Raw genomic sequence first — 13,368 nt, forward strand, 5'->3', positions numbered from 1 at the left:
GCCACCTTGCCCTCCTTGGTCCTGTCTTCTCCATGTCCCCTCCCCCCAGCACCATACTCATGGCCTCCCTCTTGATGCAGCATCTTCCTCATTCAACGCTCTGTGCTGGTCCAGGGCCTGAGATCATGGTCAGGGCTGGGCACAATGAGATATATTTTCCAAACTTGGGGGGTGGGTGGAGTGGCATAGGATGGATGGACGACCAGAGTCAGCTCAGGCAAACACATTCACCTTAGAGTCTGCACTAATATAGTGATTTATTGCCCTTTACCATGTGGGTTACCACATTCAAAGGAAGGGAAAAGAAATTGATAAGAAACAGTTGCTCATCCAGGACTATCTTCCTTCACTGGCTTGTCCCTTGGCTTTTTAGAGCTCAGGCTCGAAGCTGTGAGCTCGGCCTCATTCCCTACCAGCCCATGGGCCATGAGAGGCTCAATCGGTGTGTGTCTCTGGAGGCTTCAGGGATCCCCCTGCCACTGGCTCCTTGCTTGGCTGCTTATCTGTGAGCCTAAGGTTCATGGTCTGCAACTGGTTTGACACCTGCATTTCCAGCCTATCCTTCTTGGATTTGGACTCCTGCTTCATGTTGGGCTGTGCCTCCTCCTGGGGCTCTGGCTTGGTGACAGCCTTCTTGGGGAGCTCAGCATCTTGGGGGCTCTCTTCCTCCTTGTTGATGGCTGCAGAGGACAGGCACTGGGCCTTGGGCTGCACCCAGCAGTGGTTGAGGATCTCGTCGATGTGCAGCCGCCTGCTGACATCTGGCTGTAACATGCGGTAGATGAGGTCCTTGCACTCACCCGTCAGGTTCTTGAGGCGAGGGAAGTTAATGCGGTGCTCCTTCTGGATGCGCAGCATCTTCTTCATATTGGAGTCATCATAGGGCATGGAGCCACAGACCATGATGTAGAGGATCACGCCCAGGCTCCAGATGTCATAGACCTTGGGCTGGTAGGGGATGCCCTGCAGGACCTCGGGGGCCGCGTACGCTGCTGACCCACAGAAGGTCTTGCTCAGTGTCAGGTGGCCACCATCATCCCGCAGGCAGCGCTTGGAGAAGCCAAAGTCAGACAGCTTGATGTTGAAGTCCTTGTCGAGGAGAAGGTTCTCACACTTGAGGTCTCGGTGGACAATGTCCAGGTCATGACAGTACTTGATGGCTGAGGAGAGCTGGTGGAACTTCTTGCGAGCATCATCTTCATGTAGGGCCCCCCGGGTTTTGATGAACTCGAGGAGGTCACCCTGGACTCCGAGTTCCATGACAATATAGACTTTGCCATGTGATGTCTCGAAGATCTCGTAGGTCTTGATGATGGAGCGGTGGTTTAGCATGGTCAGAATCTCAATTTCCCGGGGAAGGAATTTCTCCAAGAAGTCTGTGGGGGCTTTCTTGCGGTCGATGATCTTGACTGCCACATTGAACTTTAGACGCTCAGAATAAGCGGATTTGACTTTTGCATATGAGCCCTCTCCCAAGTTTATCCCCATGATGTAGCCTCGTCGCTTGAGGATGGTAGCGTCATCCATGGTGCCAGGAGTACCCAGTGCCTCTGAGGCTGCCCTCTACATCTGTGCAAGACGTGGGCCAGCAGTGTCCTCATTTATACTGTGGACGGAGAGTCCTCTGGGCAAGCCTACTATCCCTGCCTCCTAGAGGCCCAGACTCTGGAGTGGAACGTTCAGGATTGTTGCCCAGGTGATTCAGTGGGTGAAGTCATAAAGGAGGAGTACCCTGGGGAATGAGTCTCTCTCTGGCTTAAGCCACTTGGACTTGGAACCCTGGAAGGTCAGCCAGTGGGCTGGACCAAACCAAAGGCCCACAGAGAGTGGCCCTGCACTTAGTTGGGACTCTAGATAGCAGGGGTTCGTGGGGACACATTGGTCTGCCCATGCCTACAAACCCAGAGCCAAGACTGCTTGTTGAGTGGTGGGACTGATTAGTGCAACTTGGGAAATCCAGGGCAGGTGGTTGTATCAGTCCAGGTCCCTATAGGAAACAAGACATACTCCAGTTGGGGCAGTCTGAGAGTTTACAAAGGAGGGAGCAGAGTGTAGGAAACCCCAACAGTCACATAGTTCTGGAAGAAGGGAGGGATGATCACAGGAACCTGGAAGGGGTAGTTTAGGGAGGGTGACCTTGAGAGAGGCAGTTACCTTAAGTGGAGACCACAGTGACCCCACAGACAAGGAGCCAGGGAGAAATGTCCCTGATCTTTTCCCCTTCCAGTCCTGGAAGCCCTTACCTGTGTCCACACAGGTGGCCTGCCAGCCATGCAGCAGGGTGAGGGTGGAGGTGGATCAAGAGGGAAAAAGACTCCAGGCCCAGGGGTTTCTGTCTTTAGGAGGCCAGGGCTCTGCCTTCTCCTGCATGGTTTGGCTGGACTCTTCACCTCCTTGTACCTCTTATTCCTCATCCAAACCTTTGCCGGACTGTTTCTATGACAGTGACTCTGTGCAGGGGACAAATGGCAGGAATTTCTTCTCTTGGCCATGTGTTCCCCCTTGGGGTTCTGTCAAGTTGGTAGCCTTGGCTGGGCTCCCAGGGCAGATCTTGGGCTGGGGCATTAGCTGGACCTGGATCTTGCTTTGAGTGCCATCAGCTGCTCCCGGAATGCTTCCTGAGGACAATGCAAGTGCAGAGATCAGCAGTGACCAGGGACTAGTTTCTGCCAGGAGTAGAGGCCCTCTGCTGTGACAGCTCCTTGCACTTGCTTGGGACCATGCCCTTAGAAGCAAGAGCAGGCAGGTCTGGACTTGCTTTGGGTTTAACCTTGGCTATATCTACCCAGAGGGAGTGGGTGTGTATCTCTCAGATGACCCCGAGTGTCCCAGGATTAAGAGACATTCAGGAGAACCATGGCTTGTGGGAGCGTTGAGAGGACTGCTCCTGGGGAGTGAGTCCGTGGTGCTAGAGGTGGGGCAGGTAGGGATGGGTCTTCACCAGCCTTGGCCTTTCTTCTGTCTCTACTCCCACCATTACCCTCTTTTCCAGCCCTGACACCCTGCACCAGCCTTATGAGCATGACTGTTGGCTCTTCCTTTGGACAGTTTGCTCCTCTCTCTCCTGCTGAGAACACCCTATGTGCTGTGTCCCCTCTCCCCTCTCATGGTCACCTTGTTCCCAATAACAGGTGCAATGTCAGTACTTAGAGCTTTGTCCCCAGTGGCTATCTTCATCAGATGTGACCTGATGTGGCAGCAGCTCTGTCCAGTGTTCCTTCCCTCCCCCATTGTGTAGGCAGGGCCCTTCCTCCAGAAGCCAGCTTTACTACAGGGTCTCTAGAATCGGGCTTCCCTGTCACCTCTCCTTATATGACACTCCTTTAAGCTATTTCCTCATCTATCTGAAACATTTTCAGTTGTGTGTGCCGATGAAATCACACCTACCTGTGCCTGACAGCACTGATCCTCCTCCTTCCCCACCTCCTCAAAGATAGTCTGGATCCTTACAGTTTCCCTCATCCCTTTCTTGCAGCCTGTTGGTCAAATAAGTTTGTAAATATGATATATATGTTTGCTCGCTTGTGACTTATATTGGGTGTGGGAGACAGGCTATAAGTAGGCCAGGTCGTTGTAGCCTAAGGTTTGGTTTTAGGACTAAGCTTTTCCCCACACCCTTGACTGGTTGTATGATCTGGGTGGTGCACTCTCATGAGGAATCCAATTATGCCTTGGATAAGTGACTTTGTATCAGAGACTTCCTTGTTTGTATATTGGATTAAGGGATTTTGGTTTTCTACACTATAAAATGGGACAGACCAGGAGCTGGCTCACTCAGTTCCTGCTATCACGATTGCAGGGGCTTCCCTGATCCCTTGCCCTTCATGGGAAAAGCTGGTTTTCTGCTTTTCCCTTGTCTTCTTTTGTGGTTTGCCTGTCTTGGTGAGACACCAATAAATAGGATGGCCCCCCATCCTCCGACTCCGCCATTTCTTTATCGTCTGCCCGAATCCAATGGGAACCTGCATGTGAATGGCCAAGATGGCGGCTCCTGGCCTTACACAGCCCTTCTCTCCTGTGTTTTTTTTTTTACAACCCTTCTTAAAAAGGCCACTTTAGGCAGCACTCTTGGGCCTCTGACAGGACCTCGGCCTGCGGGTATGCAAGGTGTGAAGACCTTTTGTGTCTCTGTTTCTCTTGCTTCCTCTGAGTTCCGTCCCTCTTCTTTCACGCTCCACCCCGTGGGCCACCCACGGCCCCTCGGGTCCCCACCTCTTGGCCCATTGTGCCTCGCCCCTTTCCGTGTCGGTCATCTTGGTCCTGTTAGATTCAGGGAGTACTGATATGCTGGTGCTGCCAAGAGTGTAACGATTGAAGGAACAGGGAGTGCTGACAAGGTCCCTGTGACGCCGAGAACAAAGAGTTCAGATGAGTCAGAGACCCTTATCAGAAGTTTATGTTTGAAATTCTCCACTGAGGAATACCCCCCCCCCGTAACTGCGCACGACCTCCCTAGCCAATAGCTAACAGCCACATCAGCTTCTGTAGAATGCTTGCTCAACCTAGATAGCCACCCTATAAAAAGGAGCCATTTTAGAAGCTCGGGGCTGCAGTGTTCCCCTGTGTGGGTTACCTGCAGTCCCTGCACAGGTTTGGGGGGCTGCAGTGTTCCCCTGTGTGGGTTACCTGCAGTCTCTGTGCAGGTTTGGGGGGCTGCAGTGTTCCCCTGTGTGGGTTACCTGCAGTCCCTGCACAGGTTTGGGGGGCTGCAGTGTTCCCCTGTGTGGGTTACCTGCAGTCCCTGCGCAGGTTTGCAATAAAACTTATAAAATTCACTTTGTGTCTGCTGTGGTCTATCTCGCTGGGATATAACACATGGAGGCCCCAGCGAGATAGACCGTGTAAGATCCCTCCTCGCGGAGTGGGCTGCAGCAGACGTTGGCAGCTGGCCAGCCTCCGGCAGTTGCCGTTTGGAAACTGAATTTGGCTGATTCGAAATATTTGGAGTCTCGAGACTGTTTGGTAAGGAAGCTTCCTCTTTGAATATTTGGAAACTGAGCTCTGGTTAGAAAAGGGTGTAGTGGAGCAGGCGGGACACCACCTGATTTCTCCCCACCCGGTCAGTCGGGGAACTCAGGACGCTGCCTTCTCCCTTTGGTTTTGGTTTAGAAGTTTTGTTTGTTTTGTGTGCATATTTGGTTTGTTTGTCTGCTTTGCCCATTGCTTCCTCACAGGATTCCTTCGAGGGTCAAGGGCCATGGGTCAGGGGCAATCTGCTGCCCTAATGCCTCTTCAGTGCTTGCTTGATAACTTTTCTGATTTCTCTCGCAGGGCACGAGACTATAGGACTCCTGTTGATTCTGCCACATTGCGGACTCTTTATGAACTAGAATGGCCAATTTAAGAGCAGACTGGCCAAAGCAAGGATTGCTAGACCCATAGAAAACATAGAGAGTCTAGCGTACTATCACCAGCACTCACCCGCAGGCAGGTGGCATGGTCAGTATGCAGCCCAGTATAGCAGCAGAAGTAGAGAAAGAAAAGGCAGCCAGGCTGCAGCTGGCTGCAGGAGAAGTGGCAGGCTCCCCTCACAGTTTCAGGCACTTGCTCCTCCCCCTTGGGCACCGGCTCAAGGGCTGAGCCACTGCTTAGTGAGGCAAAAGATAACAGCGCTGTAAGTTAGAGGTTATCATCACCTTGCTACAGCCCCTGCCCTCCTCTGCTTTGGCTCCGGGGAATCCCCACCTCCTATCTGGAGCCAGACCCGAGGAGAAGATTTAGGGAATACGGCCCCTTCTAAACCCACTGCCTTAGGGTTCTTTAAATACAGGATTCCCAATTTTGCTCTCCTAGTCAAACCCCTCAGTGAGATCTTCTGAGCATGGTTTTTAAGGTCTATAATGACCAAGGAAGTAACAGAAAAGGCAAATAAGGCCCAAAGGAAGTCAGGAAATACCAACTTTTGGCTCCAGCGCCCTAAGGCGCTTCATAGCATGTCATCAAGGCCCTGCTCCAGAGTGGAAAGAAAGGTCATTGAACTGAAGCCTGCCAGGCTTCCCTGCCCCACCGGTTGAGACACCTGTGCTTTGGAAAGAGGGACATGAGAAGGTTGTTGCACTCGCCGGGTAAAACAAACACTGGAGACATTTGGAGAGTTTTCGACAAAGTTTTATGGCCAAGAGAAAAAGAAAAAAAAAACAAACCTGCGCAGGGGTGAGCTCAGGTGGCAGTCACCAGAGTCACACCGAGCGCCTACAGTCTAGGGGTTTTTATAGCGTAGCAAGCAAGCAGTTCATACAGAAGCTGATGTGGCTGTTAGTCATTGGCTAGGGAGGTGGTGCGCAGTTACAGGGGGGGTATTACTCAGTGGAGAATTTCAAACATAAACTTTTGATAAGGGTCTGTGACTCAATGCAGGATGTTGCTGAACTCTTTGTTCTCAGCATCACAGGGACCTTGTACACTCTTGGCAGCCCCAGCATGTCAGTACTCCTTGAATCTAACATTCCCCCATCTCTTTTGGGCATAAATCAAATCCTTGATTCTTCATCAGTGGGGAGAATGGTATAAGGCTGGGGCTCATGAGAATTTTCTACTTTAGCTGTAGGTATAGGCTAATTAGGTCAGGGGTCCTCCCTAGTATGTGCTGGCACGCTGATAGTGTGCCCATAGTACTACAAGCTTTATTATTCTATAGTGGTAGCTATGAGCACATATATAACTTTCATTTACCTTGTAGCTTCTCTCTCAGCCAAGGGACTTACACCCCCTTTCTGTATGACTCATAGCAGTACATGCATCAAACCTTAAGATGACTTACTTGGCTTTCCTTTACCTTAGTTTCCCTCCCTCCCCAAAGTCTCCATGCGTGGACCAGTTAACTTCTGGTTTATGGCTGAAGCAGGGCATGCTGTCCTTCTCAGGGTCAGCTTACAAGGGTTGGCGAGGTCAGTCTTCGCTGTCCACAAAGGTGTCTCTGCTGGGACTGCAAGCTTCAGCCGGCTGCGGTGGCCCCAGGCGGGTATGCCTTCTACCTTGGCAGTAGGGGGAGTGGTCAGGATCATGGTGTCTGGACCCATCTACATGGGAGTCAGTCCTTGGGTGGTGTACTGCTAGAAGTGCCTCTTGAACAGTCTTTGAACAGTTTTCTGAGTAACCTATAAAACCTGTAAGTACTTAGGGAAAGGGTGTTACATTTCTACACTTTGCAGTTAGAGTTAAGTCCTAGTGACTACTGCTTCTAGCTGGAATTAGCAGCAGGTCCCAGTCTATAATAGGCATGGGGCATCGAGATAAGAGAAATAAAGGAGACACTAAACATAAAGCAATAAAACCAAACTGTCAATACCCACAGTAGAGATCTTTGAGGGATAAATAAAACTTAAATATTCAAGCAAGGCATAGTAGATGGCCCTTGTGTTATTAGCTTATCTGCTACTTGGAAGAAATACCTTAGGCTCCTGAACGATGTCCTTAGGCCTTCAGTGGGCAATTCCCAGCATGCTGGGCAAGGTCAGGTCACAGGTAGCTGGAGCAGGGCTAGAAGAGACTGAACCCTCCCTCCATGGAGCAAGGGGGCAGCTTACCTTCTCATGTCCCTCTTTCCACAGCACAGGTGTGTCAACCTGTGGGACCAGGAAGCCTGGTGGCTTCAGTTCAATGACCTTTCTTTCCACTCTGGAGCAGGGCCTTGATGACATGCTATGAAGCACCTTAGGGTGCTAGAGCCAAAAGTTGGTATTTCCTGACTTCTTTTGGGCCTTATTTGCCTTTTCTGTTATTTCCTTGGTCATTATAGACCTTAAAAGCCATGCTCAGAAGATCTCACTGAGGGGCTTGACTAAGAGAGCAAAATTGGGAATCCTGTATTTAAAGAACCCTAAGGCAGTGGGTTTAGAAGGGGCCGTATTCCCTAAATCTTCTCCTCGGGTCTGGCTCCAGATAGGAGGCGGGGATTCCCCGGAGCCAAAGCAGAGGAGGGCAGAGGGTTGTAGCAAGTTGATGATAGCCTCTAGCTAACTGTGCTGTTATCTTTTGTCTGACTAAGCAGTGGCACAGCCCTTGAGCCGGTGCCCAAGTGGGAGGGGCAAGTGCCTGAAACTGTGAGGGGAGCCTGCCACTTCTCCTGCAGCCAGCTGCAGCCTGGCTGCCTTTTCTTTCTCTACCTCTGCTGCTATCCTGGGCTGCATACTGACTGTGCCACCTGCCTGCAGGTGGGTGCTGGTGATAGTACGCTAGACTCTCTGTGTTTTCTAATAGTTCACTCCTATTCTTTCCCTCAAATCCTTCTATTTTCTGGAGCTTTTTTCTAATGTCTGGGGTTGCCTGAGTGACGAAGGCTATGTTTATTAGCCTCCGATTTTCCTCTGCCTCAGGATCAATAGGGGTATAAACCCGGTAGGCCTCCATTAGCCGCTCTAAATATGCAGCAGGGGACTCATCCCTACCCTGAATTACCTCACCTACCTTACTAAAGTTGGTTGGTTTCTTAGCAGCTGCCTTTATTCCCATTAATAGAGCCCGGCGATATTGGGTAAGTGATTCCCTATCCCTGGTATTGTTTGGATCCCAACTGGGGGGGGGGGCTCCTGGGGAGCGTCCTCTCTAGTTCCCTTTCAGTGCCCCCATCTTCCTTAAATACTTTTTCAGCTTCTTGGCCGATGTGGGTTCTTTCTTCCGTTGTGAACAGAGTGTGCAAAAGCTGCTGACAATCATCCCAAGTTGGTTGATGGGTCCTGAAAACAGTCTCAAGCAAAGAAATTAACCCCTGGGGTTTCTCTGAAAATGACGGGGTCTGCTGTTTCCAATTATAAAGGTCACTAGTAGAGAAAGGAATATAAATCATTCGGGACGGTGCGTGTGGTCCTTCATCTAGTGGGGGCAGCACCTCCCTAAGAGGTAACATTGGGGCACTTCCAGCAAAGGGAGGTTGAGCATAAGGGGTTCCCCCCCCCGAGTGTGGGGAGGACTCTGGACATTCTCGGGCACAGTTGAATCCGGCTCCCTGGGCTTCTGATAAGGAGGAGGATAATTTACAGGGTCTACTATATCCTCAGTAACGTCAGGAAGGACCGGATACGATTTGGGAGGCTCTTTTTCAGGTGCAGGTGGAGCGGAGGGAGGGCGAGGCTTAATGTCTGCTGCGCTCACACAAAAAGCTCTCTTAACCTTTTGATTTGCTTTTATGCACCTCTTAATGTACCCAGGTTTGTCTGTAGCTATATCTATCCAAATATCTATATACACATATTGATCTGGATGAGGCACCTGATATATAATGGCTCTTACTTCAAAAACTATGGGCAGATCAAAGGTTCCTTCAGATGGCCATCCAACCTTAAGAGATCGCCACTCCACTTGGCTTAAGGTCCGGAGAGTTTCTCGATCGGGTGGAGGTCCCCCATAACCCTGAGCTCTCTTCTGAAAATCAGAGAAGTTACTTAAAATGCAGTCAAGAGGGGATTTAAGTGTAGATTCTTGCTGTCCCATCTCGCGGTACTTGTTCTTCTTAGCCAGGTATGCTTCTAGTCCTACAAAGACAACACACAGGATTCCCCACCCTATAAGCAGGGTGATCCAGATAGATGAACGTTGATCACACTGTACTGGCAAACAAATTAACACCACAACAGTGCAGCAAATCTGAGGAGGGCAATACACAAAATTTCCCACACAGTCATTCAGGCTAAACAAACAACCAGACAGCAGCGCGGCGCGGCGCAAGTGAGCTCACGACTTCAAAACGATCGATCGATTTCAGACAGAAACAGAAACCTCGGCCGGCAGCGTCCTGCCCTTGGCCCGAGTGTCTGGGCGGGTCACTGACAGCGTCCTGTCTGCCACCACAGACTGCAAATGCTCCGAAGCCAGATTACAGAAACAAGGAATTCCACAACAAAATACTCACCAGCTCGAGCTGTTCCGCCTGTCCCCAGCCAAAATTCCTGTAATGGGAATCCCGGGACGAGCCCCCATAAATGTTGCACTCGCCGGGTAAAACAAACACTGGAGACGTTTGGAGAGTTTTAGACAAAGTTTTATGGCCAAGAGAAAAAGAAAAAAAAAAACAAACCTGCGCAGGGGTGAGCTCAGGTAGCAGTCACCAGAGTCACACCGAGCGCCTACAGTCTAGGGGTTTTTATAGCATAGCAAGCAAGTGGTTCATACAGAAGCTGATGTGGCTGTTAGTCATTGGCTAGGGAGGTGGTGTGCAGTTACAGGGGGGGTATTACTCAGTGGAGAATTTCAAACATAAACTTTTGATAAGGGTCTGTGACTCAATGCAGGATTTTGCTGAACTCTTTGTTCTCAGTGTCACAGGGACCTTGTACACTCTTGGCAGCCCCAGCATGTCAGTACTCCTTGAATCTAAAAAGGTAAGCTGCCCCCTTGCTCCATGGAGGAAGGGTTCAGTCTCTTCTAGCCCTGCTCCAGCTACCTGTGACCTGACCTTGCCCAGGGTGCTGGGAATTGCCACTGAAGGCCCAAGGACATCGTTCACGAGCCTAAGGTATTTCTTCCAAGTAGCAGATAAGCTAATCTCATTTCTTGTAAACACAAGGGCCAATACTATGCCTTGCTTGAATATTTAAGTTTTATTTATCCCTCAAAGATCTCTACTGTGGGTATTGACAGTCTGATTTTATTATTTTATTTAATGTTTAGTATCTCCTTTATTTCTCTTATCTCAATGCCCCATGCCTATTATAGACTGGGACCTGCTGCTAATTCCAGCTAGAAGCAGTGGTCACTAGGACTTAAACTCTAACTGCAAAGTGTAGAAATGTAACACCCTTTTCCTAAGTACTTGCAGGTTTTATAGGTTACTCAGCAAACTGTTCAAAGACTGTCCAAGAGGCACTTCTAGCAGTACACCTCCCAAGGACTGACTCCCATGTAGATGGGTCCAGACACCATGATCCTGACTACTCCCACTGCTGCCAAGGTAGAAGGCATACCCGCCTGGGGCCACCGCAGCCGGCTGAAGCTTGCAGTCCCAGCAGAGACCTTTGTGAACAGCGAAGACTGACCCCACCAACCCTTGTAAGCTGACCCTGAGAAGGACAGCATGCCCTGCTTCAGCCACAAACCAGAAGTTAACTGGTCCACGCATGGCTAATGCCTAGAGAAACTCACTAAGGACCTCCTTTTAATTAGACTTTGGGGAGGGAGGGAAACTAAGGTAAAGGAAAGCCAAGTAAGTCATCTTAAGGTTTGATGCATGTACTGCTATGAGTCATACAGAAAGGGGGTGTAGGTCCTTTGGCTGAGAGAGAAGCTACAAGGTAAATGAAAATGATATATGTGCTCATAGCTACCACTATAAAATAACCTATGAATATTGGTCATGTGTCCAATAGGCTACTTAGGAAAAGGACACCCCCAAAAAGCAATCTTTAAAAGAGGATTACTTATTGCTAACTTAGTCCTTGCTGAAGGTTAAGGTTTTTAGGAATTAAGAATTCTGATTAGTTAGAAAGGAATTGTATGGTTTGATAATAGAAGGTATAAGGTGTAGAGGTACTTTTGAAAAGGAAAGGAAAAAGTAAGTTGTTATGAAGGCCAGTTATTTCTGGATAAGTGTAAGGCCAGGAGCCATGGCTGTCACTATCAAAGCAGCCGCCTGGCCCATGGAGGTTCCCATTGGATTCAGGCAGATGGTAAAGAAACGGCGGAGTCGGTGGATGGTGGGCCATCCTATTTATTGGTGTCTCACCAAGACAGGCAAACCACAAAAGAAGACAAGGGAAAAGCAGAAAACCAGCTTTTCCCATGAAGGGCAAGGGATCAAGGAAGCCCCTGTGTTGGGCAGATAAAATGTATTATGCTCACTTTGTTAAAGAGGCCATTGCCCAGGTGATATTAATGTGTGTTGAGAATCCTTGTAGCCTGGGACTTGGTTTTTGGATTAAGCCTTTCCCACCCATTTTGATGTGGGGTGGTACAATCCAATCATGCCTCAGAGAAGTGACTGTATTAGAGACTTCCCTATTTTGTATATTGGATTAAGGGTTTGGATTTCTACACTATAAAATAGGGACTGAGCGGGACCTTGCACTCTTGGTTCCTGAGATTATCATTAGAAGAGAGAGCAGAGGAGAGCAGAGAAAGGCCACGTGGAGGAGGCCAGGAGAAGCAGCCAAGATGGTGGAGTGCTGAGTGAGATGCCAGTTTGTGTAGAGTTTGTATTTGGGATAAGGAAGGAGATGGGGAACAGAGGTGAATAAGTCTGGTGAGCTAGAAACCTTTGATTCTAGGAAACTCGGATAAGTCAGTGGCTTTGTGAGCACTGAATGTGACTGGGTTTTGGAGCCCAGTGTGTGTTTTTACTTGCCTGCCGGGTGCAAGCTAGAATTAAAGACTATGGCCCATCAGTTCTTGGCTCTGCTGTTTCTTTACCGACTGTCCGAATCCAATGTGAACCTGCATGAGCTGGGCTGCTCTGATAGTGGCCCTGGCCCTGCCTCCTGGCTTTACACCTTGGCCACTGGCTTTACACCCTGCAATCGTGATAGCAGGAACTGAGTGAACAAGCTCCTGGTCTGTCCCACTTTATAGTGTAGAAAACCAAAATCGCTTAATCCAATATACAAACAAGGAAGTCTCTGATACAAAGTCACTTATCCAAGGCATAATTGGATTCCTCATGAGAGTGCACCACCCAGGTCATACAATCAGTCAAGGGTGTGGGGAAAAGCTTAGTCCTAAAACCAAACCTTAGGCTACAACGACCTGGCCTGCTTATAGCCTGTCCCCCACACCCAATATAAGTCACAAGCGAGCAAACATATATATTATATTTATAAATTTATTTGACCAACAATAAGAAAGTGCATAAAAGTTGAAGGTTTAGGGGTACAGAGAGAACTGGAGGGTGGCGGAGGACGATCTCTCTTCGGGTGATGGTTATGCAACAGAACTAAATGACAAGATAACCTGGAAATGTTTTCTTTGAATGTATGTACCCTGATTTATTGATGTCACCCCATTAAAATAAAAATTTATTTATAAAAAAAAAAAGTTGAAGGTTTGTGTAAGTTGCAGAAGGTTAGTGTAAGTTGCAGAAGGTTTGTGCAAGTTGTAAGAAGTTAGTACAGAGAAGAAAAATGCAAGGCAGAAAGAAATTAGTTCGTAAAGCGTGTAGTACTAAGGGCACACTATCAGCATACCAGCACATACTAGTGCGGACCCCTGACCCAATTAGCTTTTAGCTACAGCTAAAGTAGAAAATTCTCATGAGCCCCAGCCTTATACCATTCTCCCCACTGATGAAGAATCAAGGGTTTGATTTATGCCCAAAAGAGATGGGGGAATGTTAGATTCAGGGAGTACTGATATGCTGGGGCTGCCAAGTGTGTAACTATTGAAGGAACAGGGAGTGCTGACAAGGTCCCTGTGACGCCGAGAACAAAGAGTTCAGATGAGTCA

General features: G+C 49.1%; 1 protein-coding gene across 1 annotated transcript; it reads right to left on the bottom strand.

The window, feature by feature from the left end:
• On the bottom strand, positions 1-2,033 carry LOC136392786 (testis-specific serine/threonine-protein kinase 1-like). Its single transcript, XM_066365384.1, has one exon. The coding sequence runs from the start codon at positions 1,525-1,527 to the stop codon at positions 436-438; it is 1,092 nt and encodes a 363-aa protein (XP_066221481.1). The 5' UTR covers positions 1,528-2,033; the 3' UTR covers positions 1-435.
• Positions 2,034-13,368: the final 11,335 nt, after the last annotated feature.

The sequence above is a fragment of the Saccopteryx leptura genome, chromosome 2 (genome assembly GCF_036850995.1).
Source record: "Saccopteryx leptura isolate mSacLep1 chromosome 2, mSacLep1_pri_phased_curated, whole genome shotgun sequence".
Classification (NCBI taxonomy): domain Eukaryota; kingdom Metazoa; phylum Chordata; class Mammalia; order Chiroptera; family Emballonuridae; genus Saccopteryx; species Saccopteryx leptura.

Excerpts from the sequence above, each read along its gene's own strand:
- LOC136392786 (XM_066365384.1), bottom strand. The coding sequence starts at position 1,527 with ATGGATGACGCTACCATCCTCAAGCGACGAGGCTACATCATGGGGATA.